Source organism: Pyrgilauda ruficollis, unplaced genomic scaffold (genome assembly GCF_017590135.1).
Source record: "Pyrgilauda ruficollis isolate IOZ18807 unplaced genomic scaffold, ASM1759013v1 scaffold31, whole genome shotgun sequence".
NCBI lineage: Eukaryota > Metazoa > Chordata > Aves > Passeriformes > Passeridae > Pyrgilauda > Pyrgilauda ruficollis.
This window is the reverse complement of record NW_024524489.1, coordinates 6,172,055-6,194,922: the sequence shown is the minus strand read 5'-3', so window position 1 is coordinate 6,194,922 and position 22,868 is coordinate 6,172,055. Positions and strand designations below refer to the sequence as shown.

The window sequence follows — 22,868 nt, the reverse complement described above, 5'->3', positions numbered from 1 at the left end:
AAGTTCCATTTTAAAAGGGTAAGTTACTTTAAGTTTTATACTTGCCAGCACAGGCTTCCGTCCTGAATGTTAATGTCTACCCTAGGATAAAATAAATAACTAACCCCCCAAATCTGGATGATTTTGTACTTAATAATCTGAAATATACAACAGTAGAGTGAGTCTTGTCCAGGTTTAAAAAAAATACACCACAATCCAAAGTGTCATGCAGTGCTGTTTTCTGCCATGCTTTCTGGGTGGCTTGTGTATAGGTTGAAGTAATTAATTGTAAAGATAACCATTCCTTCCACCAAATTGTTTAATTGTTCTTTAATACCAAGATTACCTAGGTACTCTCATGTGATGTGTGATGTTCTCTGTGAAATCTCTGAAACAAATGTTTTCTTCTGAATTCTGTGAGAAGTTGTGTCCTCAAGGGGCTCGGCAGAGAATGAGCTTATCTGCACATTTTTAAACCTTGTCCATAACATGGAGAATAGACTTTAATGTTTGTGGAGTCTTTGAGGATAGTTAAATACACATAAAAGTTAAGAAAGTGAAGCTTTTGTCTTCAAGATTACTGATAATTACTGAGATACAGGAGAAAACCAGGACGTGGTTAGCCCTGGAGAAGTTCTAAAGGGACAACACAGTGGCTGGCTGTGAGCCAGTTTATATTTTAATGGTAATTACACAGCACAGCTTTGGCATTCACCAAGTTTACCCAGAACAGCCTCTGTCTCATAGCTGGGGTTGCTTTTAAGCACAACTTATCCAGTGAGGGAGAATGGGTTACAGTCATCTTTGAACTTGGCTGTAATTCTGCCAACTTTGTATTTAGGGTACAGGCAACTTAAATGACCATCATTTTTCACAAGCCTTCCACAATTCCCCTGGAAGATTGAAATTTCACCCTTAAATTGACTGTCAGATTATTTTAGATTATGCTGGAAAAGCATATGACAGGGTTTATTTGCAGATTTATGTGGACGAGTGCAGAAACTGAGGATGCAGTAGTGCTGGATTCATTTGTTGGCCGTAACATGCATGGGTCCTGTGTAGCTCAGTTTCTGTCAAGCTGAGGCAATTGAAAGGAAGCAAGAGTGTAGGGAGGTGCTAGACCAAGGGCCTAAAAACTCTGAGTGCTGTGCAGGGAAAACTGGAATTTATGGGTAGTCCACCTGAAGCATGTGTTTCTCAGGTATGTCTGTGTTCCTGATAAGCAGGAAATGATTCTTACACTGTGGGTGCTTCACCTTGGGAGAGGCAAGGTAGAAGAAATTCTTTGTGTCTGCTGTGCCCAAAAGCTGTCTGTCTGGGGTTCGTGGTAGTACTTGCTTTGCACAGTTTTCAAGTAACTTTTTAATAGTACCACAGATCAGATGCTGCAGATACATGAGCCTTGATGATCCATTCTAGAAGCTTGACTCTAGTTTCATATTGTCAAGAGAAAAAAAAAATTGTCACTTTCATTTTACACTGATGCCCATGCTGTTTTAAAAAGCCTTGTAAGACTTGGGTTTGGCTTGGCCAGTTTCACTGCTACTGCATCAGCTTCTGTGGGACCTTAGAAAAGTGAGACAAAATTACTCTTTTAGCTTAAACTGTTGAAAAATTAATGGCTAAATAGTGTAATTGCTTATTAACATGAGAGCAAAGTCCTGCTTTTGGGGATCACTGAACAGTTTCAGAACATATTAGACTATTAAACATAGTTTCTCTTGAACCTTTGAGGAATTCTCCACACATTATTGTAACTCCTATTAGTTCCAAACCATTAGATGCCTTCTCATGATATAATTTATGATGTATGCAGATACTGATGGCTCTTTAAAGCTGGAAGGGAGCAGTATGAGTGCAAGGACCTAAGAGCTTAACGAGAAAATCAGAGTATAGTTGTGGAACTTGTACTTGAAAGATAAAGTAGATGAAAAGATTGATTTACCATGTGTCTTTGCAAGGCTTTTGAGACTGACTCAAATTTCTGAATAAGGCAGAGGTCTTGTGAGAGGAGTTTTTGATTTGGGGTCAGTTTCTGTGTCTGAAGTCCCAAAGGTATGATTAGCTTTTACTGTCAGCTGGAAAGTTGTTGATGTGCAAAGTTAATTTTGAAACAAAATTCTTGAGCTGAGAAAGAGTCGAATGGCAGCTTGAGTGGGAATTACAGCAGAAACTGGACACTTCTTACACTGGCTGGTGGCAGCTACCAGTTAGTTCTAGGTCACACTGAAGTATCTTCTGCTGTAGGTGGGACAAATCTGACTGAAAGTTGGCAGTGGGGATGAAGTGCTAGGAAAAATCCAAGGGATAGCAATAAGTGTGCAACAAGTGTGTATGGTGGGGCTAGCAGAATGTATGTGGGAAGAGGGACTGTAGCAGAAGTATGTTAATAATACACAAAAATGATGCATTTGTGAATTTTCAAGCAGAACCATTTTCAGTATGATAAAAATTTTTGAGTCCCAAGGGTGATTTTAGGTCCCTGGTTGCCTAAAAAGCTGGGTTTTACTAGCTGCATAGTGTCAAAGTAAGAAATAAAGGGTTTACTAATTTATTTATTTTCATGGAGAAGAGCTCAGTTTGATACCAACTCCTTGCTCAGCCCCATCTGCAGCCACAGAATACTCTGAAGGCATAAGGATCACTTCTGTGATTCCCCATAGAATGAAAGAGGAGGGAAGGTGACTTGAATGACTTACCTTTGGGAAATGTGTAGAAAGAAAAGAAATTTATTGATCTAACTTCTCATATAATTGTCTCCAGTTTTATCTCTGTGCACCTTTTCTGTAGTTTAGCCACTTCTGAAAGACAGAAAGATTCCATAGTTGGTGAAGGCCTACAGAAGTCATTTACTTCTCCCTTCTACACATTAACTTAAAATATGTAGTTTAGGTAACAATATCATATCTGAATCTACTTTTCCTGCACATTTTCTGGAACTACTAAATCAATAGTTTAGTTTTTCAGCTGATGATGTGCATCGGGATAGTTTATTTTTTTGTGGTGGTGGTTTGTTTCTTCTGGAAATCCATTTCCAGTTTGGAATCCATGTGGAAATAGTCAAGGGAATAGTCAAGGCAGAAAAAAAACCTTTCTCAAGAAATACGTCCTCTTCCACAGTATCCTTAGTGATATAACTTGACATGTGTCTGGCATGTCTGTATTTCTAGTCAGAGTACAAACCTGTCCTAACAAAATGAAGCCAAATATCTTCCTTAAGAGTACTCCCAGTGGACTGCAGTAAATTGCCTGGGTATGTCATTCCAAGCTCAAAGGTCAGAGTGTGTGGTTCAGGTCAGGAAACCTTCTGCTTTTCCTGCTTTTTCTTGATCAAGATCTACAGACATTCCAAAGAGAATAATTTGATTTTGTAGGATTTATAAACAGGTCTGTTTTCATTAGAAGTGAGGTTTGACTAATGTCTTCTGCTGTTACTGTTCATTATGTCTGTCATTATCAGCACTGTGTATCTGAATGCTAAGGGAGTAGGGGATCTTCCTCAGAACAACATTGAGTCTGAGCAGAGTCAATCATATTTTAATTTCCACTAGAAAATGCTCTGGGAGTGGTGTGATGTCATGGGTTTGCCTGCACTATTGTGATACTTCTCTCTACTGCTCTATGAAAAATACAGTAAAACCATGGGTTTGACTTATTTATGCCATTTGAATGTGGCTGCCTCCTTAAACTGAACAACTATTCAGTGCTTTTTTACTGCTTTAAGTCTTCTTGGTTTTTCTTAACTTTGCAGCCTTTTTCCACATCTGACATTCAAATACTGAGTGTAAGAAAATGAGATGTACTTAGAAGTTCTAGCTATAGGTAAATTATGCTCTCATGCATAAGCTTGGATAAATCTGTTCATGCCATGTTCATGCACTTAGGTTTAAAGAAGAAGCCAGAATCAGTAGAAAGTACCTCAGAAGATGAAGACGAAGTTGAAAAACAGAAGGTAAAGTGATGTAAAATGTTGCATTGCACGAATTCTGCAAGTATTTGGTATGTGTTTGTGAGTGGAACTGCAGAATTTCATAGGACGGCAGTAGAATAAAACTATACAATTTTAATATTGAGAGCTTTTGGAACAAAAACTACCAAGAAGAAGTTTGTGTGTTGGGCAGTGCCAAATTTTTATTTTTTTTAACATCAGTATTGTATGAAACATTTATGAGTTCTAACCTTGTCCTGTGTATTTTTGTCCTTGAAGATTATTTGCTATTTTGTGTTTTCTTTTCATCCTTTCTCAGAACAAGTTAACTAAAGGAATTACGTAACTCCAGATGTGTTAGTTTTTATTTTGCTATATGAATATCAGTATTAAATTGTATCCATTAGTTATTTCTAAGCTGAGGTGTACAGTTTTTAGCTGAGATTATTACTGTGTTTGAAAATTGAATGTGCATATTTGCATTCATTTTGTATCTAATAAGAAGGAAATAATTTGTATTAATACTACACCTCAAAATGTTAAAAGAATGTTTTTTATGGATGAAATAATACTGCCCTGATGACCCCATTTCAACTTATTTAAATAAATGTAGGTTTTATTAATGAGATGCTGAATTTTTTCATAGAAAAGTTTCACTGTATACATGGACTTTCTTATTTTGTAACAGGCTGAAATGGCCCTACTGATGATGGATGATGAGGATGACACCAGAAAACATTTTAATTATAAAAAGATTGTAGAACAACAGAATTTGAGCAAAAAGAAAAAGAAACTTCTTATGAAAAGGAAAGAATTATTAGAAGATGACTTCCAGGTAATTGTGTAGTTCTTGACTTTGTGACTGGAGCAGTTCCAGGGATCTCTTGAGCTGTGACTTCTGAAGCAGTTCATGTTTTGTTGGGCTTAAAAGCTTTGCTGTCATGGGAAAAGTTTACCTAAAATAAATGCTTCTTTACTCCCTTCAGGTTAATGTTGCTGATACAAGATTCCAAGCCATGTTTACTTCTCCCCTGTTTAATTTGGATCCTTCAGATCCAAATTTCAAAAAGACAAAAGCAGTAGAAAAGATCCTGGAAGAGAAAGCTCGCCGAAGAGAAGAAAAGGAGCAAGATCTTAAGGAGGCAAACAAGGGCCTGGAGAACAAGATGGCAAAGAAAGGAGAGGTTGCCAAGAAAGCCATAGATCCTGCCCTGTCAATGCTAATAAAGTCTGTCAAAAATAAAACCGAAGAGTTTCAGGCACGGAAAAAGCAGAAATTAAAATAACTGAACTTTGATTTTACTCAGCCTTTACTTTAGTCCAAGCCTTGCTCACTGGAGACATCTGTTCAAGTTACTGTGGCCTGCTCTAACTCCTGTCCACCTGAAATGTCCTGAAAATTCATTTAACTATGTTGGTGAAATGTTCAGAGTAATAATCACTCTTTTCTTTTGCCACAACAAATACTGTTTTGCACATATGTAAGGAAATTATGGTCTTGGGATGGTTTGTTTTGTATCATGTTATCTCTTAAAAATCATAGAAGCGCTGAAGATGGCTAAAAACATCATAATTATGGGTTTATCTATAAATAATAAAAACCATTCTGCAGAGGCTTGAAACTAAGTGGTTTTAAAGTTTTTAATCCCACAGAAGTCTGTAAAACATACCTGTCCTGATAAAGAAGGTAACAATATAACTAGAAATGGAAGAAATTTTGTATACAAGTTTTTTGTCGATTTTTAAAAGATTGCATAAATGCTTTATTTGTTTCTCTTTTAAATACTTGAAGGTCATAGAACTAATTCATGGAAATATTGCCATTTAGAAGTGTTTCATTAACATACTTTGGAAATAAATATTTTAAATTGGCCCAAAAGAATTTTGGGTACTAGCTGTGCTTTTTCCTTTCACGCCTAAATGAAATTACATCAAAATAAACTTTTTGCTATTGTTATTACATTTCCATTAATATGATACTTAGTCTTCCAGTGTTGCAAGTGTTAAAAAAAGGGGCAGGGGGGAATGAAAAAAATTCAAGGCAGATCTAGATGACACAATTTTAGAAAACGTTGTTTGACCATGTTAGTGTTGGTGACAAAGGTGCAGGGAGAATACAGTATGCAGAAAATGATCACTCTTCCCTGGAGTGTGGCCATTGATTAAGGTTTGGTGTGAGTTGGGGTGTTGGGATTTTTTTAAAGGTTTGCTGTATCAGCTATAATGGAAATACAACATGGCATTACAAGAAAGACTGAAAACTTTAGAAACAAGGAGCTGAAAGGTAATTTTCCATTTTAAAGACATTTTTAGTTTCTAAAATGTTCTACTAATTAACCAAAGACTTCTATGAAATCAGAGGTTAAAACTATTAATAATCAAAGCCAGTGTTTTTATTAAGTAAATTTATCTCAGTATGTAAAGGAGATAAGAGAGCTGGATTAGCAGATGGGAGGCTGTAGAGTGACCAAAACAGCCAAATGTATTAAGGAACATAATACACAAATACAGGTGGAAATAGATTTTACAAGAGTGCTTTGCAATGATGTGCCTATGGAACACTTGCAGACTGAGAGTGTTTTAAATGTCATTACTCTTCATAAACATTTGAATATCTTCAGAGTTACTATGTTTTATTACTGGGTCCATAGAGAGTCTCCCATAATTTTGTTTAGTAATTTATATGGAAAATAGATTTGTTGGGAAATGAAAGGCAACAACAAACTGCACTGTCTCTTGAATCCTCTAACCCTGCTGAGTTCTACCAAACACTTCTGTGTTATTAGTGCCTTTCAGCTTGGTGCTTTTATAGCTGGAAATCAACGTGGAATCAGTGGATCTTGCTCCCGAAGATTGCCCAGACATGCTGAGTGACTCACTTCTGTACTCCTGAAATGTCTCTGTCCTTGACATAAACTTTGCTGGATGAGTCATTTGAAAAATCTAATTTTATATAAAAATATAAATTTTATAATTTTTTTAAATTATAAAATTTAGAAGTTACAAATTGCGATGATTTCTTATTGAAATTAGATGGTATAAATTATGTTGTGTTGTCACATGGACATATGCTGGCTACTTTGTCCTGTTAGGAAGCCTTGCCTCTACTTGGATGTCATAGCAAGACAAAATGCATGGAAAGGTGAAGGCAGACTTCATAGTGATTTTGATTATTGGTTGAAATAATTATTTTGTTGTACAGTAATGTGTATTGAGTACCCTGTAAATGCTTAATGTATGATCATTTTATGTAATCACGTTACTTTGTTCTTGGTTTTGTTCTCAAGTTACTGTGTGCTGAGGGGGCATCTTAGCTGGGAAGAACTGGAGAACTTCAGGACCTGTCCTAGCATGCACCTTAGAAGAGAATTTTTTTGATTGTTGATAAAATGATTAGCTCTAAAACCTCTTTTTACCCTTAAAAACAAGGTTTAATTGCTAATTAATAATTCAAATCACATCATCTAATCTCCATGACTCCAGATCCATGTGAGCAAAATCTGACATGCTTTCTGTGTCTGCAGCAGAAGCATATATTGAAAATCTGGTAAGAATCTAGAATTCCTGTAATCCATGTGCCTGGGTGTAAACAAAACAGATGATGGTTTTGACCATTTAATTTTTTTAAACATGAAAGTAGAATCTAGAAGTTTCAACCTCTCAACTTTAAGATATGATTTTACTTTTCACTTTCACTAGATGTCATGTAACCAGCAAAAGTGAAGGCAGTGAAGTAAAATAACACATTAAAAACCAGCACTGTTAAAAGTGAGACAAATAATTTTTCCAGCAACTTATGGAGGTCTGTTATAAAGTAATTTGTCTCCAAGTTGGCAACAAGCAGAGCTCATGCTGAATGTAAGCCAGGCCTTTAAAGCTCTAATATTACAAGGGGAAATGACAAGAGGGTTTGATTTATTGATAAACTGAGGAAGATCAGACAACAAGAGATGAAGAGCCATGTATGTTTTCAATCATTCCTCCAATCTAAAAATTAAATGTATTATTTCCAATTAATACCAAGTTGGTTTTTTGTCCTTTTCATATATTGATAGTATCCAAAAATAACAGTAAGTTTTGCTATCACATACTTTTTTAGCAAATAAAGCAAACAACCAAAATAAAGTGGGTTTTCTAAAGAAGATCTTAGAAACTTATGTTATATATGATCTATATTTAAAAGAACTAGAGCAATTAGTTTGCTTTGCATTTGTCTTAAATCATGTTAAATGCCTTAGTCAGGTTTTGTAGCTGTGATAAAAAAAAACAACACTGGTACTTCTGATGGCACAGTAATTTTCATTCATTCCTGGAATACTTTAAAAACTGTAACTGAATATAAAAATGGACCTTTTAATGTAGAGGACTATGTTGCTGCATTCCTGTAAGAAGCAAGACAAAGTGGCAGAAAGGTCTGTTCTGAAGTTTTCTGTCCTTAACATCCAGCATTATAAATGGGAATATTTTTGTCTGGGCTCTGGACCCAGTCTAGATGAACGTCACCTAAGGTCATTACTACTTTCTATCCCTCTCATCACTAACATATGAGTAATCCCTGCTCAGGACTGTTCCAGCTCTGTCTTTCAGCAGTGCAACACGGCTGAGATTTGAACAGCATTGCTTGTAGCCACCAGTGAGCCCCACTGGCAAGCCCTGCTCCTTGCCCATCCTCATATACACCCCATTACAAATTCATGGGCAAATGCTCCTGGACTGTGTCCTATGAGCTCCTTGGCACTGCACAAATCCCTTGGCTTTGCATTGAAATCCTGCCCAGTGCACTTAGACCTTCCTCCTTTTGTATTTCTGGGACAAGGAAGCAGGGAAAGGACAACTGGGGCAGATGGGTGATATAATGATCTCCTCAAGCCAGATCTTTATAAGCTCTTGGAGATCTATATCACACCTGAGATAGCTCAGCCACCTCAGATGGCATAAAATCAGCAGGATGGCTTCTGTGGCAGTGCTGGAAACAGAAAAGTTTTAATAAAAGGCAAAATAGCAAAGCTCTTTACAGAAAAAAACCAAGCCAGGGCAAGAGGCTCTTGCTCCTGATAAAACACCTCACAAAAGAGATTATTTCCTTTGTTGTCTTCTTTTTCTAGTAAATTGTTTAGGTGGGACTTTTTGGCTTCTGTCCAGTTGGCTATCCTTAAGTTTGAGGTGAAGTCCCCAAGGTTCAGGTATTTCTTGCCTGGAACATGTTTTGTGAAACCTCACTGAAGTCTAAGGACTTCAATAGGCAATTTTACCCAGAATAAATTAAAGGAGCAGATAAGCTTTTTATCATATTAGGAAGTAAAAGCAGTAGAGTGTGTTTCAAAAGACAAAGCGCAAGAAGAAATCTAAAATATTCAATAAGAAATCGGAAAAACCCCCCAACCTCCAGGCTTTAAAACACAGCTGGAATCTTTGTAAAAGGAATAAAGAAAACCTTTCACTCCAAACCTGGATGCTGAGGAACGATTTACAGAATGAGATCACCTTTTTATTGGAGTAGCAACACAAATCTACATAAGAGTAAGGACCAGAAAACAGGAAAAAAACCCCAAGAAATATTTGGCCAGTTTGAAAACTGTCACCAACAGCAGAGGGCAAGTTAAGTAAAGGCATCAAAAAACAAGTGAAAACAGACATTTGGATTTGAAATGCAGTTCTGGAAAATGGTATAGGACCAAACATTGACACAAGCTTTAGCTTCCCCCCTAAAGAATGAAGGGCTCTGATATTGTCTATCTATCAGTATGACAGCCCTACCTTTGTAATTTCATTCATTGCCAACTTCAAGGAGATTTGACAGCCAGGTCGACTCAAAATATGTGTAGCTGAGAGTCAGGAGAAGGAGTGAGACAGAAATTGCCTTTCTTGGCCACAGATGTAACAGCTGGACACAGAAAGGGAAAATGGGAGGCAGAGGGTGCATAGACCTTACACAGGACAGAGAGGTGAACGCTAAAGGTCAAATCAAAGCTGCCTTGGTGGTGGCCAATGCTGTGCATTGAAGAAGGGCTGCAGCCAGAAGGCAAGTGCATTGCAACACTTCCACAACACTGTGAAAAGAAGAGATCAAGATAAAGAATTTTTGTAAAGTTCAATAAAGGATGAAATAAGAGACAAAAGTCCAGCTCTGGGGTGCTCCTGGCAGACAGCCAAAGAACACAAGGGTACATCCTGACAGTGTTATCTTCATATGGTTACATTGCTGAGGTACATGCATATTCATGTGTTTCATACATTATTTAAACATTCTTGAGACCTTTCTGATGTTTTAGGAGCTCCTTTGTTTGGCTTCTTCACACTCTGGCTTATCTGCATGATATCCTGGGTGTCAGGTCAATATATTTTATTTCTTCTTGTGTCTCCATCCTGCTGTCTCACATCCTCTGGTAAGGATTTAGTATGTCCTCCTTAAATTTAACATGGTGTTCTCCGATTGTGGTGCTCTGGTTTGTGTCATGGTTATCTCATCACTTGGAGGATTCAGTCAATGGAAAGGGGAACACCATGATCACCTTACACCATTTGTTTGGTTACATAGAGGTATTTTAACACCTAGTGTTCAGCTAAGGCCTATAATATAGTATATTCACCCCACTAGTATCTCTATAAACTATGCAGTACGTACTTAAAGATTTTGTTATACTGACAAACAGCTAAATAAAAATTATATCGGAATACTTTTGATCAGTGCAAAAACGAATATATATCATGTGAAAGCCAATATCATGTTAAAGTCCTCTTTTTTTAAACAACATCCTCCTTTTCTCTCAAATCAGTCTGCCTACCTCGAATGTAGCTATTGCCATCTGAGAAGAAAAAAGCACTTTGAGGAATCTCCTTGGTTCGGTTCAGTGCTGTCAAGAATAACAAAGGCTTGAAATAAAACCAAAAAAAAAAAAAAAGGCAACAAAGCAACTCGCAACTTGGATTTGGACCTCAGGTTAAAATCTGTGAAAGAAAGCCAAAGATTTCCTGAGGGTTTGTGGAGTGCATGTTATTTCCTTGTAGTTTTGTCCAACAGAATAGGAAGCACCTGGTAATGTGGAAGACAAAAGCTGCTCTCCAAAAGCCACATAGTTTTGTGTGCCAAAAACTTGCGTTGAAAAAGACTTGCATTTGTTCCTGACATATTTTGCATTGTTAAAAAAATGTAAGGCTGGTCTTTGAAAAAAGAAGTCAATGATACAAAAGTGGAAGCACATTTTTATTGGGAAAAAAGCCATAGAAAGGTTTTCTGTGACTGTTAGGCATGCCAGGAAGGAGCCTTCTGAATTCCTGGGGGAGATCCTGTGTAAGGCAATTAGGATGTGGTGGAGATGGAATAAAGTCTGGGGGTGAAAAAGTTAGTTTCCAGATGTCCCTATCCACAGCAGGGGGGTTTGGATTAGATGTTCTTTAAAAGCTCCATCCAGAGCAAACCATTCCATGGTTCTACGATTCTTTGTGTGGTTCTCACCAGTGCAGTGAATGTTCCTGCTAATATTTAATACACAGTATAACCTGTGTTCAGGTTAAAACATGAAAGCAAATACACTTCTCTTGATGACGGCAAGAAGCGTAAGCAAAATGGATTCCGGCTAGTGAATGAGATTGGTGTTACTAGGAAGTCCTATGGTAAGTGCTGCAGAAATAGAATTTGTCAAAATTCCCTTTAAAAACTCAAGTCTGGCAGGCAAACTCCCACCGGTGGCCGGCTGGGGATGAAACCCGCGGCCCACGGGGCAGCTCCATGAGGCAGCCCATGCGCAGGCTCTCCGTGTGACATCACAAGCTGCTTGGGTGACATCACAGACCAGAATGAAATTGGTGTTATTAGCAAGTCCTATGGTAAGTGCTGCAGAAATAGAATTTGTCAAAATTCCCTTTAAAATCTTAAGTCTGGCGGGCGAGCTCCCACCAGCTGGGAATGAAGCCCACTGCCCACAGAGCAGCTCAGGGCCCTGACGGCAGCGCCATGAGGCGGCCCACGCTCAGGCTCTCCGGGTGATGTCACAGGCCGCTGCAGGTGACGTCACGGGCCAGAATGAAATTGGTGTTATTAGGAAGTCCTATGGTAAGTGCTGCAAAAATACAGTTTGTCAAAATGGCGAGCTCCCGCTGGCTGCCATTTGAGGACAAAGCCCGCAGCCCACGGGGCAGCTCAGGGCCCTGACGGCAGCGCCATGAGGCGGCCCCGCGCAGGCTCTGCGTGACGTTACGGGCTGCTGTGGGTGACGTCACGGGCCAGAATGAAACTGGTGTTATTAGGAAGTCCTATAGAAAGTGCTGCAGAAATAGAATTTGTCAAAATTCCCTTTACAATCTTAAGTCCGGTGGGCGAGCCCCTGCTGCTGCGTCCCCCGGGATGGAGGGAGCTGCGAGCGGCTGAGCGGCTCCTGCTGCCTCCGTGTGAGCCTGGCGTGTGTTTGTGTTTGTTCCGGCGCCTGCTCAGCATTCAGAGTTACTTTTGCAGTGCAGTCAGGGCTTTGGGCAGCTTCCAGGTTGAAGGAGACCAGGTTGGTCAGAGCTCCATCCAGTCTGGGCTTGAACACTTCCAGGGATGGGGCATCCGCAACTTTGTTGGGCAACCTGTGCCAGGGCCTCACCACCTTCACAGCTTGGAACTTCCTCTTAATATCGAATCTGAACCAACTCTCTCTCAGTCTGAAGCCGTTCCCCCTTGTCCTGTCACTCCATGCTCTAGCGAATAGTCCTTCACCATCTTTCTTGTAGGCACCCTTCAGGTACTGAAGGCCACAGTTAGGTCACCCCTGAGCCTGCTCTTCTCTGGGCTGAACAACCCCAAATCTCTCAGTCTTTCCTTAAGGAAAGCCGCTCCATTCCTCTGATTGTCTTGGTGGCTTCTGGCCTCACTCCAACAGCTCTGTGTCCATCCTGTGCTGGCCACCCCAGATCTGGACACAGCCCGCAGGTGCGCTCACACCAGAGTGGGGCAGAGGAGCAGAATCCCCTCTGTCCCCTGCTGCCCACAGGGCTTTGCATGCAGCCTGGAACAGGGCTGCTTTCTGGGCTGCCAGAGCACATTGCCACGTCATGTCCAGCCTCTCATACACCAGCACCCTCAAGTCCTTACATAATTTTTGTTCATGTTCTTCAGGAGTCACGTTACTGTGTATTCCTCCACTACTGTTTCATTAGCTATACAGATGTAGAACAGCAAACTCTATGACCTCCTTGACCCAAGGAGGGTCAAGATCAGGACTGATGAACATATGACAGCCAGGAAGGAGAACTGATAAATACTAGAAGTTTGAAAGTGAAAGGATGGGTCCAGTGTGATCTTACAAAGTGGAAGCAGCAGTTTTCTAAATTAAATGTAAATGGACATTAATAATATTTTGAGATGGAAGTGGTTTGATCAAATTAACCTGATGAGGAGGAAATGTTATGAAGTTATTGAGATAAGCCAACCATATGTAAAAATAAATATATTCTGAGACACAAATATATTCAAAGTCCTAATTAGGATTGTCAGTCTGAAGGTACGCTCGTAATTAGTGTTTAAGTGGCATCTCTATCTTAATTTTCAAATGCAAGGGCAGAGTGAGACAAAGCAGCTGCTCACTCAGACCCTCTGGCCCGGCCTTGCTTTGACATTCCCAGCCTCTGGCTGCCAGGCAACAGCAGTTTATTTGGAAAGACACCTTTTATTAGTAGTGAATGAGTTAATTGCCAGAGAGGTACCATAGAAATTTTATTTTCAAAAATTGTAGTTTGGCGGAAGCAGGTGATTTTCTGACAGCTTGTTTGCAGAGAATGAATGATGCTGTCCACTGTTGCAGGAACCAGTGTAATAGCTACACACTGAGCATACTCCTAGGAAAACAAAACTGAGTTAAAATCTACTTCATCTAGAGGGGTCAGGATAATCTTTTGTGTAATATATATCCTTTCACTTCTCATGTTGAGCAAGAGATTAAGTGAATTCTGCAAACAGAACAACGTTGTTTTGATGTAATAAAAGCTTTAGAGTTTCAATTTTAAAAGGCTGAGCTTTGCAAATGAGAATTTGAGGTGTCAGCTAAAATAAAATTACAATATAAGTAAATCTATAAGGACATCTGGGCTCATTTCATGGTTCTACAAAGAGGAGGAGCAATGAGCTGGAAGTGTGGAGGCACTTTGGGAACAGTGGATCATGTGGACTGGGATAATGAAGTGTCTCACACTACACAGCTGCTTCCCAGGAATGATAATAGTGACCATCAGAGAAGGTATCATGGAAATGGGATTCATATACAGCTGTCCCTGATGCTGGGAAGGCAGCTTCAGTAAACAATGTGTTTTCTACATCACCTCTACAACAAAGTGGACAGAAATTAAGAAAAACTTATTATCTCTAGCAGAACACAATAGCTAAATGCTCATTGAAGCAGAAGGATGAAAAATATCTGCCTGTTGCGAGAATTTCCTAGCAAGTCTACTATGAAATATATGTATTTTTAATCAATATGGTTAGTTTTGAGCAGCTGTCAGAAGTCAGATGTGTAGATATATATGCATCCTACATATCGATATGTATATATTGTATATTGTATTATATAGTGCATACTGTGTTATGTATATGTGTAGTGATATAATACATATGTACATTGCTTATTAATATATGTATATTGCATATTGCATGATATATATCAACACTGTATGTTGATATATAAATGTATTGCATATTGGATGATAGATATGTATATTGATAGACTGTATCTGCATATTGATAGAAATATGTGTATTGATATGATATTTATATATTTATATAATACATATATTCCATATTGTATATTTATATACAATATATTTATATATATTTATATATATTATTTATATACAATATATTTGTATATATGATATATATTACATATATATGATATACATGTATATTGCATATAGAGGTACATTACATATTCTATGATATGTATATTGATTATATACCGATACGATATATACACATATTGATATGAGATATATGTATATTACCCTGGGGCTCACGGTAACAACACCGGGGGTTGCTATCCACCCCCTTGACACACAGATGCCGCCTGTGGGGCCGTGCTGCTTTGCCCGGAGGCCGTGCCTGGCGCCGATCGTGAGCGGACCGGAGCGGAGCGGAGCGGGGAGCGCCGTCCCGGGCCAGGCCCCGCCATGCCCGCCCCGCACGCCATTGGCCCAGCGGAACGCCAATCAACACTGCTGCCACTTCCGGCCGCGGGGCGCGGCCCGGCCAATGGGCGCGGCCCGGGGGCGGGACGCCTCCCGCTCACCGAGGCAACGGGCGGGCGAGCGGGCGGTCCCGGATGGCGGCGGTGCAGGGTGAGTGCGGCGCCTCCGCGGGGCTGCCCCGACCCGCCGCTACGTCACCGGCCGCGGGCCCGCGTGACGTCACGGGCTGGGCGGCGGGAGGGGCGCGCGCCGGGATGGGGATGGAGGCGCGGGAGCGGATCCCGGCCCGGCCCGGCCCGCCGTGCTCTCCCGGCCGTTCCACGGCGTCCCCCGAGCGGGAGGGGCTGCCTCGCCCCGGCCCTCGCGCGTGCTTGTGTTCCGGAGTCAGGGTTACCTGTGCGGCGCGGTCAGGGCATCCGCTCTTCTGGTCAGATCGTTTGGGTTGCTGTTCTGTTGTGTGCTCTTCCACCGTTCCTGCCGCTGTGCAGATGGGGAGCAGGAAATGGGTAGCAAGGAGGAATGATGGCAAGAGTGGTGGAAGTATGACAGCCCGGGAGGGAGAACTGAGAAATGCTGGAAGAGGCTTGGAAGGGAAAGGTTGGGTCCAGTGGGAGCTTAACAAGTGGAAGCAGCAGGTTTGTGAATGAAATGTAAGAGGACTTGAAGAGCAGTTTGAGATGGGAGGTGTTTGAGAAAATTGAATTGGTGTGGAGGAAGAGTTACAAACAGAAGCAGACGAGAGAGAGAGAGAGAGAGAGATTGCCTGTATCTTCTCTTTAGTAATAAACACATCCTTAGACCCAGCTCCATGCAAAGGCCTTGTTAGGATTTTCAGCCCGCTGTTACACTGTTAGTAAGCCTTCAAGTGACATCTCCATCTTAATTTTCAAAAGTTATTTTATCATCGTTATTGCTTTCCCTACTGCCATGCTATTTCTTCCATTCCTGGGAGAGTTTAAATTCCTTACTTGCTCCTCTGTCTCTTTGCTGAAGTCTCTGCTGTGCCCTTGTTGCAGGAGTGACTTTCTGTAGAGTGTAGCAAGATGCAAGAAAGAGGACCAATGGTTGCTGGAGCCATCTTTACTATTATTGGTAAAAAGCAAGTAAATATAGTGATGAATACTTTAATCTTAGCTCTGAAATTTTTTCAAGTGACCATTACAATTGGATATAATCCATAAACACTTTCTCTCTGTAGGACCTATGTATTGTAGTGGCCTTTCATTTTGTATCAGGACATATATAATTGTAACAATAAGTTCATATTTAATTTTGAAAACTTAATGTATAAGTGTATGAAGATTACTAGGTATGTTTAGTATTTAGGAAGAAATTATGGTGAATAAATAAATTCCTCCAGAGCTGAGCTGATTCTTCTTAGCAAAAGAATAGTTATGGCAACTAGCTGGTTTATTCTGTGGCAGAACAGAACTTGCTAAACATCATTTACATACTTTGGGCCATTTAAATGGAGTGGTATTTAATTGCTGGAGGAAGCCATATAGCATTTGAAGAGTCAGTGGTTTAAGTCTTATGCATTAAAGATCTCATTTTTCCACTTCTGTTCACCTTCCAGTGTTCTTGGGTTACAAAGTCCTTTTTGAGATGGTAGGGGTGATAGATGTTATACTATAGAATAGTGTTATACTATGGAATATAGAGCTGGAGAGTCAGAGAATGGTTTGGATTGGAAGGGACCTTAAAATTCATCTAGTTCTTAATATGTAAGTTATCTTAATATATTACGGAGGTTTTTTCCATTTCTGCATTAGCACTACATGCTTTTCACTTAAGTAATTCGGTGTGTGGAATGTCTCTGTTTTACCTTCTTAGCTAGACAAATGGTTTTGTGTCAGGATTAATATGTAGTAAGCTGTGGATAAAAGCAGCAGTAAATACAGTTTGTTTGGCAACTCCTGATAAATTCATCATTCTGTATTGTTATTTTTTTGTTTCATGTACTAGACAATACTGACAATATTTCCATTAGCTTTCTATAAACATTAATTTCCTTAGCATCTTAAGGGTAACCATCAAAACCAATAGAGTTACTAAATTATTTGAGCTTGACTTAAGCAGGTTGAGGTTCACTAGTAATCATGGTAGCTCTACTCACCCAGACAAACATTATTTGACTGTTTTAGGCTTACTTGGTTTTGTTTTAGAAATAATTTGTCATTTGAAAAAAGTTAATTTTTTCTTTTCCTGCTGAAAGTTAGTGGGGAATTATTAGGAGATGGGATGAAACAGTATAGAAGAACAGGAATTCATTATAGGATCTTAAACAGATATTCCTTGCATAGAAAGGAAAAGGTGTGGTGTTTTAAAGGGTTAGTCATGTGCTAATTAGATGTGATGGGTGGAGAAATTAGTTGTATTGTTGGAAAACAGGACCCCATGGAAAGCAAAACTTGTATTAACCGTTCCTTCCAGTGTCTGGCAAGATCATTAGTTCAAGTTATGTTGGAGTGAAAAGGCTGCTTTCAGCTTGCAGCATGAACTTTGATTATTTTAGGTCTCATTAATGCTGTTGTCTAGGGATGATGAAGAACTTGGAAGCCTTGCTTCGGAGAGGAGTGTTCCCCTTGGTTCAAACTTCTCTCCCAAAAGTTCTTTTGGAGGTTATTTGTGTGAAATTCATCTCTTGAAGTCAGTGTCTAACATACATATCTGATCTGGTTTTAGGATGATTTCTCTCCAGAGTTTATTTTTGAATGGAAGTGTGCTCCTTCCCAATAGAAGATGGTGATCCTAATGTATGACCATGGAGAAGGGGATAAGTTCAGTAGAAGTGTTACCTTCCAAATCATCTCAGGTTACAGCTGTAAAAGTGGTGGTCAAAGAGCCCGAAACAAAGCAAACCCAAAGAGGGAAACGAGTGGGATTTGTGCTTGTCCATGCAGGTAAGATGTGGAAGCAGAACAGCTGGAATGGAAATAATGCATGTTTTGATATCAAACTAGATGCCAACAAAAATTTTATACTGGCTTTGGACTACTAGTCTGCTAATAAAGTGATATTAACTCTGTGTTCAAGTCTCAGAATGAGGAGTTTGATTGGAAGTTGCACTGGAAACTCTTAATCAAAATGTAATCATTTGGGTTTTCTGGATGGTATTTTTCTTCTCCTTGACAAAGAAAACCCCTAAATGTAAATGATTATAAAATGTCATATTCTGTACTTGTCTGCTAAGCATGGCAAACCTACAAAACGAAGGAGATATTTCACTCTGTTCTTTACCTACAGAAGGGTCAAATACAGTCCTTCCACTGGTGGTGGTTTCTTGTCTAGCTTGTCCATGAGGACAGTCCAGCTAAGACCTTCTGAAATGTGCTTGGGCTGTTTGTTACAGAACTCTTTTTACCTTTCTGACATTTTTTTCTTCCAAGTCAATTTTTCTGATCTTGTTCATGTTTAAGTGAGTTACTGTTTATTCTTTCCACATGTAATGAAGGGCTCTTCTACTCAGATCTGATACAGAAATTATGTGTTATGTGTGTCTTGCTCATAAATTCTTCATGCATAGGTTCTTTGTTAAATACTATGAATCATGAAGTTAACGATGCTTATATCTGGGTGTATATTTCTTTTGAGCATCTGTGTGAGTTCATGAGGTGAAACAGAGGAAAGTGGCCTGGTCATGCCTAAAATATTTGAAAAGCCATCATGTTACTTGCTTTATAAAATCATTAAGGTGAAAAAACCAGCCCCAAACCTTAAACAATTTATTCTGGGTTGTTATTTGATGACCCTGGTATTCTATTTTAAGGGCAAATGAAATTGCTCAATAGTGTCCTTTGCTGGGTCACTTTGGTGTTAGTATTAAAGCTTATTTTATTAGATTTTCTCAAACTAATATTTCTAAAGGTGAGCAGAGGGAAGTTGAGATACATATAAGCACGTTTTTAGGTGCAAAACCTGGTAAAACAGATGTAGATTTTCAATATGTGCTCCACTCTTGTTTTTCTGATGCTGCATTTAGTTGAATGGTGGCATTGATAAACTTTTCAGGTATGGAAGTAGGGGCAGTGGCTTCAAAATAGGGCAGAATGGTTCAGTACAGCAGGATAGATACAAAAATTGAGAATAAGAAAAAGGTGAAAAATCTGTATGATCTTCATTTGAAGGAACTCCTTGTTCTAAGTCAGGAGTAACAAGCTCTGAAAACATAGCATAAACATGAGAAAATGAGCAGAATTGTGGAAAAGAGAAAATCAGAGTTTGACTTAAATCTGAAGGTTTGCCCAATAACGGACAGTAAAGAAAAAAGCTATGCTAGAAATCCTCCAAGAATTAGTGAAACTGGAATCTCTTGGAAGGTTTTTATAGGAAGAGATTGATGCTGATATTTATACCTGCATGCTTCTAGATATATGATCTGTATCCTGTATTTTACTGAGTGTGTTTGATTCTGTGTTGGAATGCATAAAGTTGTCAATCACTGACAGAAAAAGGAAATGCCAGCGTAATCCTGAATAAGGAACACTGTATCTGCCTGTGTCTTAAATCTCTGTGTGATCTACAGGCTGCAGTCTGCCAGGTACTCTAATACATTTTCCTTTTGTTTCATTGCAGGTGCAGGTTATCATTCTGAATCCAAAGCTAAAGAGTACAAGCATGTGTGCAAAAGAGCCTGCCAGAAGGTACGTGTCACCAGCTCCACAGTCCTGTACTGGGTACACAAGAAATATTTGGACTTAGCTGCTTGGGCTAGATGTGTTTATAGAAGGAAATGAGGGAAAACAGAGCAGAAACATTTAAGATGATACAGAGACATGACAGTGCCATGGCCATAAGATGCAGCAACATTCTCATCAGTGCTGGCAAATAGCAGACACCAAATGAACAGTGGGAGAGCAAGAGAAGGTCGCAGTGGTACCTACAAGGAGTATTCCTACAGCTTCCTGCACTTCTCCAGGGTTTCTGGAGCTAAGTATGCTGTCTGCATATTGATTTCTTCCATGTTCACTCTTTGAAGTTTATTTCAACTCTAGCATGCAGGTTGCTCTGTGAGCGCAGGGGTTTCTATAATTATTTTATTCTTGATAGCTCTTACCCTCTTCATAGGAAGGGAGGTAGAAACAGGAAGAACAAAAACAAAAAAAAAATCAAAGCTGGAAACAGAGAAATGGCAAGACTTTAATTTCCATTGAAATTAATATGTTTTCATCTCTTCCAAGAACTTTGCTTTGGAACTGGCAAGTCCTGTCTTTTAAGTGTTGAACGAGTAGCTGGAAGACCTCTCTCTAAAATTTTTAATGTCTTTTGCTTTCTCCAGGGAGAAGGAGCTTGGGAGCTTGGCAGGATTTTTATAAGTCTCAGAGTTGGTCTCTGATAATTATCACTTCGTGTTACAGTTTGTTGCTCAATCCTAATACCAATCTAATTTTGTAATGAGAGGCCTCACAAATCATCCAAACTTAACACTGGCTTTTTAGCCTTGGAGAAAGTAATTTTCCAGCTAGTTATGTGAGATCTGCTGTTGAATTCAAGTCCAATTTGAGATTCTGTGTAGCTACTCTGGTGCTGAGTAGCCAACATCAATAACTTCTGTGAAGAACAAACAATTTCAGGTTTGTCTTGCAGCCAGGGTTGTTTTCTGGGGTTTCCTGAGAAAGCTTGACTGTAAGGTCTTGTTCAGTATGGTTCTAATAAATACTATTAGTCTCTACAAGTTCATTGTTGTGTGTGTATGTAATTTGAAGGTAACATTATCTTACGTGAGTTGTGTTGGCTTTTAGATGAGTTTGTAAAGTTCTCTTCAATTTTATAGTAATTGCTATATGTGGTACTAGAAATTTTTGTTGAATCTTGGAAGGAAAAGTTGAAACTTGTTGACTGAAACATTTGGTGTTTGAGGACATGAAGTATAAGAAGTTATTTTGATAGAAAATTGACTATGCAGAAATTGGCTACTAAATGCAGTGTCACAATGTCATAGTATAGTAAAATCATATCTTCAGACCTGCCCTCATATGGTTCATACTGACTTTTTCCAGTGCCTCTTGTTCTTACACCCGCTTAGATTTTAAACTAATTTGATGAAGATTTTATTTTATACAGGAATATAAAAATGTGGGGCTCAGTCACAGAATAATAGAATTTCCTAACTGTCAGCTAAAACTTGTGTTTTACAGGCAATTGAAAAGCTACAGGCTGGTGCTCTTGCAACAGATGCAGTGACTGCAGCACTTATAGAATTAGAGGTATGGCTTTCTGACTAGTAGTAAATATACCTCTTGGGTAAATCTTGCCACACCTTTCTGTAGGGGGATATTAAATGGGTAGTCTCAGTGGATTTTTGGTTTTGTGCTACACTAATTTTATCTTTTGCTTTTCCACTGTATTTTGGTGTAAATGTATTTAAGTACTTTATAAAAAGCAGACTGAATAAAAATTTTCTAGTTGGTGCAATTTGGTTGTTATTTTAGGTATGTCTTATCAGAGAGTCTTTACCCTTTAAGAATAAATGCAGTGATTAAAGACTGAACACTTTGTAAGGAACTTCATTTCTGGCTTGCTGAGCTACAGACAGGTTGTCCTGGCGCTGCTTCTTAGAGAGGGAAAATATATCCTACTGGTTCTGATTATTGTGACAAAATATGTGTAGAGGAATAGGGCAAGTAATGTTTTTATTTCAAAACAGTACTTGTTAATTAAGATAGAACATCTTGATGAGCAGCTGCTGGTGAGGTTTTTGGAAAAGTGTCTTGTTTGAGTGATGAGGTTTTTATAGCATCTGCCTTCAGTGAAATAATGTAGAAGTGAGTAAAGCTAAACATTTCTGGGTGGTAAATGAAGCAGTTTGGTCATTGTCCCAGATCCACTAATCCCTCATGACAGTAATGATGGAAACAGGTATTCTTCTTCTCCTCTAAGTAGTAATTGCTTCTTCCTCTCCAACTTTATTAGTAAAAAAAAGGAAAGCAAGGTAAGTGTTGTTCTGTAAAAATAATTTCCTGCACTTGGAATTGATGGTAGTATTCCAAGAGGATTAGCAGTGCATTTGCTTATCCAGATGTTGGGAAATTGTTCATTAATGTACTTGATGGGGATAGCGTAAGGCAGGCAGTAAGTGCATACTTCAGTATGTGTTAGACATGCTGACTGAAGCCAAGGCTTCAGTCACTCTGTGAACTTGGCAAGTGCCTTGGCTTTTAGCACTCCTGTGGGTCTCACTGAGCCGTTCAAATATGCTTTCATGTGTTATCTTACACATTAGAGTATAGCTCACAGAGAGCAGCGGGTATCTCTCTGATGGAATTATTTACAATGCACTTCCCCAAGCTCACTGAGGCTCTTCTCACTCCATGAGACTGGTTTGTGTGTCAGCTCCCTCCTCAGTGGAAAACAAAAATAAAAATCTGCTTTGGGTTGTGATTTTTATCGTGTTCCTGAGCTACAGAGAAGAAGATATTTTGAGAAGCTTAACTGAAGAGTTGTAGATCTCTTTACAGCTTTGTCTGGGGTAAATAGTTTATATGTTTTTGTTATCCCCAAGAGACTTTTCATTTTCTTTAGTAGATGTAAATACTCCAAAAATAGCTTCTGTAGAACAAGTTATGGCTCTAAGATGAAATGAACAAGTTTTTTGCAATTACTCCAATCAGAAACCTTTTTTTCCTTACCTGTCTTGCTGCTACATCTGTGCTGATGCTGCCATCATTCCACTTTCTGGTTCAGCAATTGTCTTAGGTAGTATTTTTATGTGTTCTGTTTATGTTTCCTTTTCCTTTTTCCTATTTTTAAGATAAAATGTTATTTTGTTCAGGTTGTAATACAGTCATTAATGTAATTATTTGCT

General features: G+C 39.1%; 2 protein-coding genes across 9 annotated transcripts in view; both read left to right on the top strand.

Moving 5' to 3' along the window:
• ESF1 (ESF1 nucleolar pre-rRNA processing protein homolog) overlaps nucleotides 1-5,786 on the top strand; it is a 28,862-nt gene extending 23,076 nt beyond the window's left edge. For all 5 annotated transcript variants that reach the window (XM_041474088.1, XM_041474087.1, XM_041474089.1 and 2 more), the window contains 3 exons: nucleotides 3,864-3,931; nucleotides 4,596-4,742; nucleotides 4,894-5,786. In XM_041474088.1, the coding sequence (XP_041330022.1) occupies nucleotides 3,864-3,931; nucleotides 4,596-4,742; nucleotides 4,894-5,193 (515 nt within the window). In that variant the 3' untranslated portion in view covers nucleotides 5,194-5,786. The remainder of the gene's footprint in view (nucleotides 1-3,863; nucleotides 3,932-4,595; nucleotides 4,743-4,893) is intronic.
• A 9,364-nt stretch (nucleotides 5,787-15,150) lies between these two features.
• TASP1 (taspase 1) overlaps nucleotides 15,151-22,868 on the top strand; it is a 78,422-nt gene continuing 70,704 nt past the window's right edge. For all 4 annotated transcript variants that reach the window (XM_041474130.1, XM_041474128.1, XM_041474126.1 and 1 more), the window contains exons 1-4: nucleotides 15,151-15,214; nucleotides 17,750-17,967; nucleotides 19,640-19,707; nucleotides 21,202-21,270. In XM_041474130.1, the coding sequence (XP_041330064.1) occupies nucleotides 17,823-17,967; nucleotides 19,640-19,707; nucleotides 21,202-21,270 (282 nt within the window). In that variant the 5' untranslated portion in view covers nucleotides 15,151-15,214; nucleotides 17,750-17,822. The remainder of the gene's footprint in view (nucleotides 15,215-17,749; nucleotides 17,968-19,639; nucleotides 19,708-21,201; nucleotides 21,271-22,868) is intronic.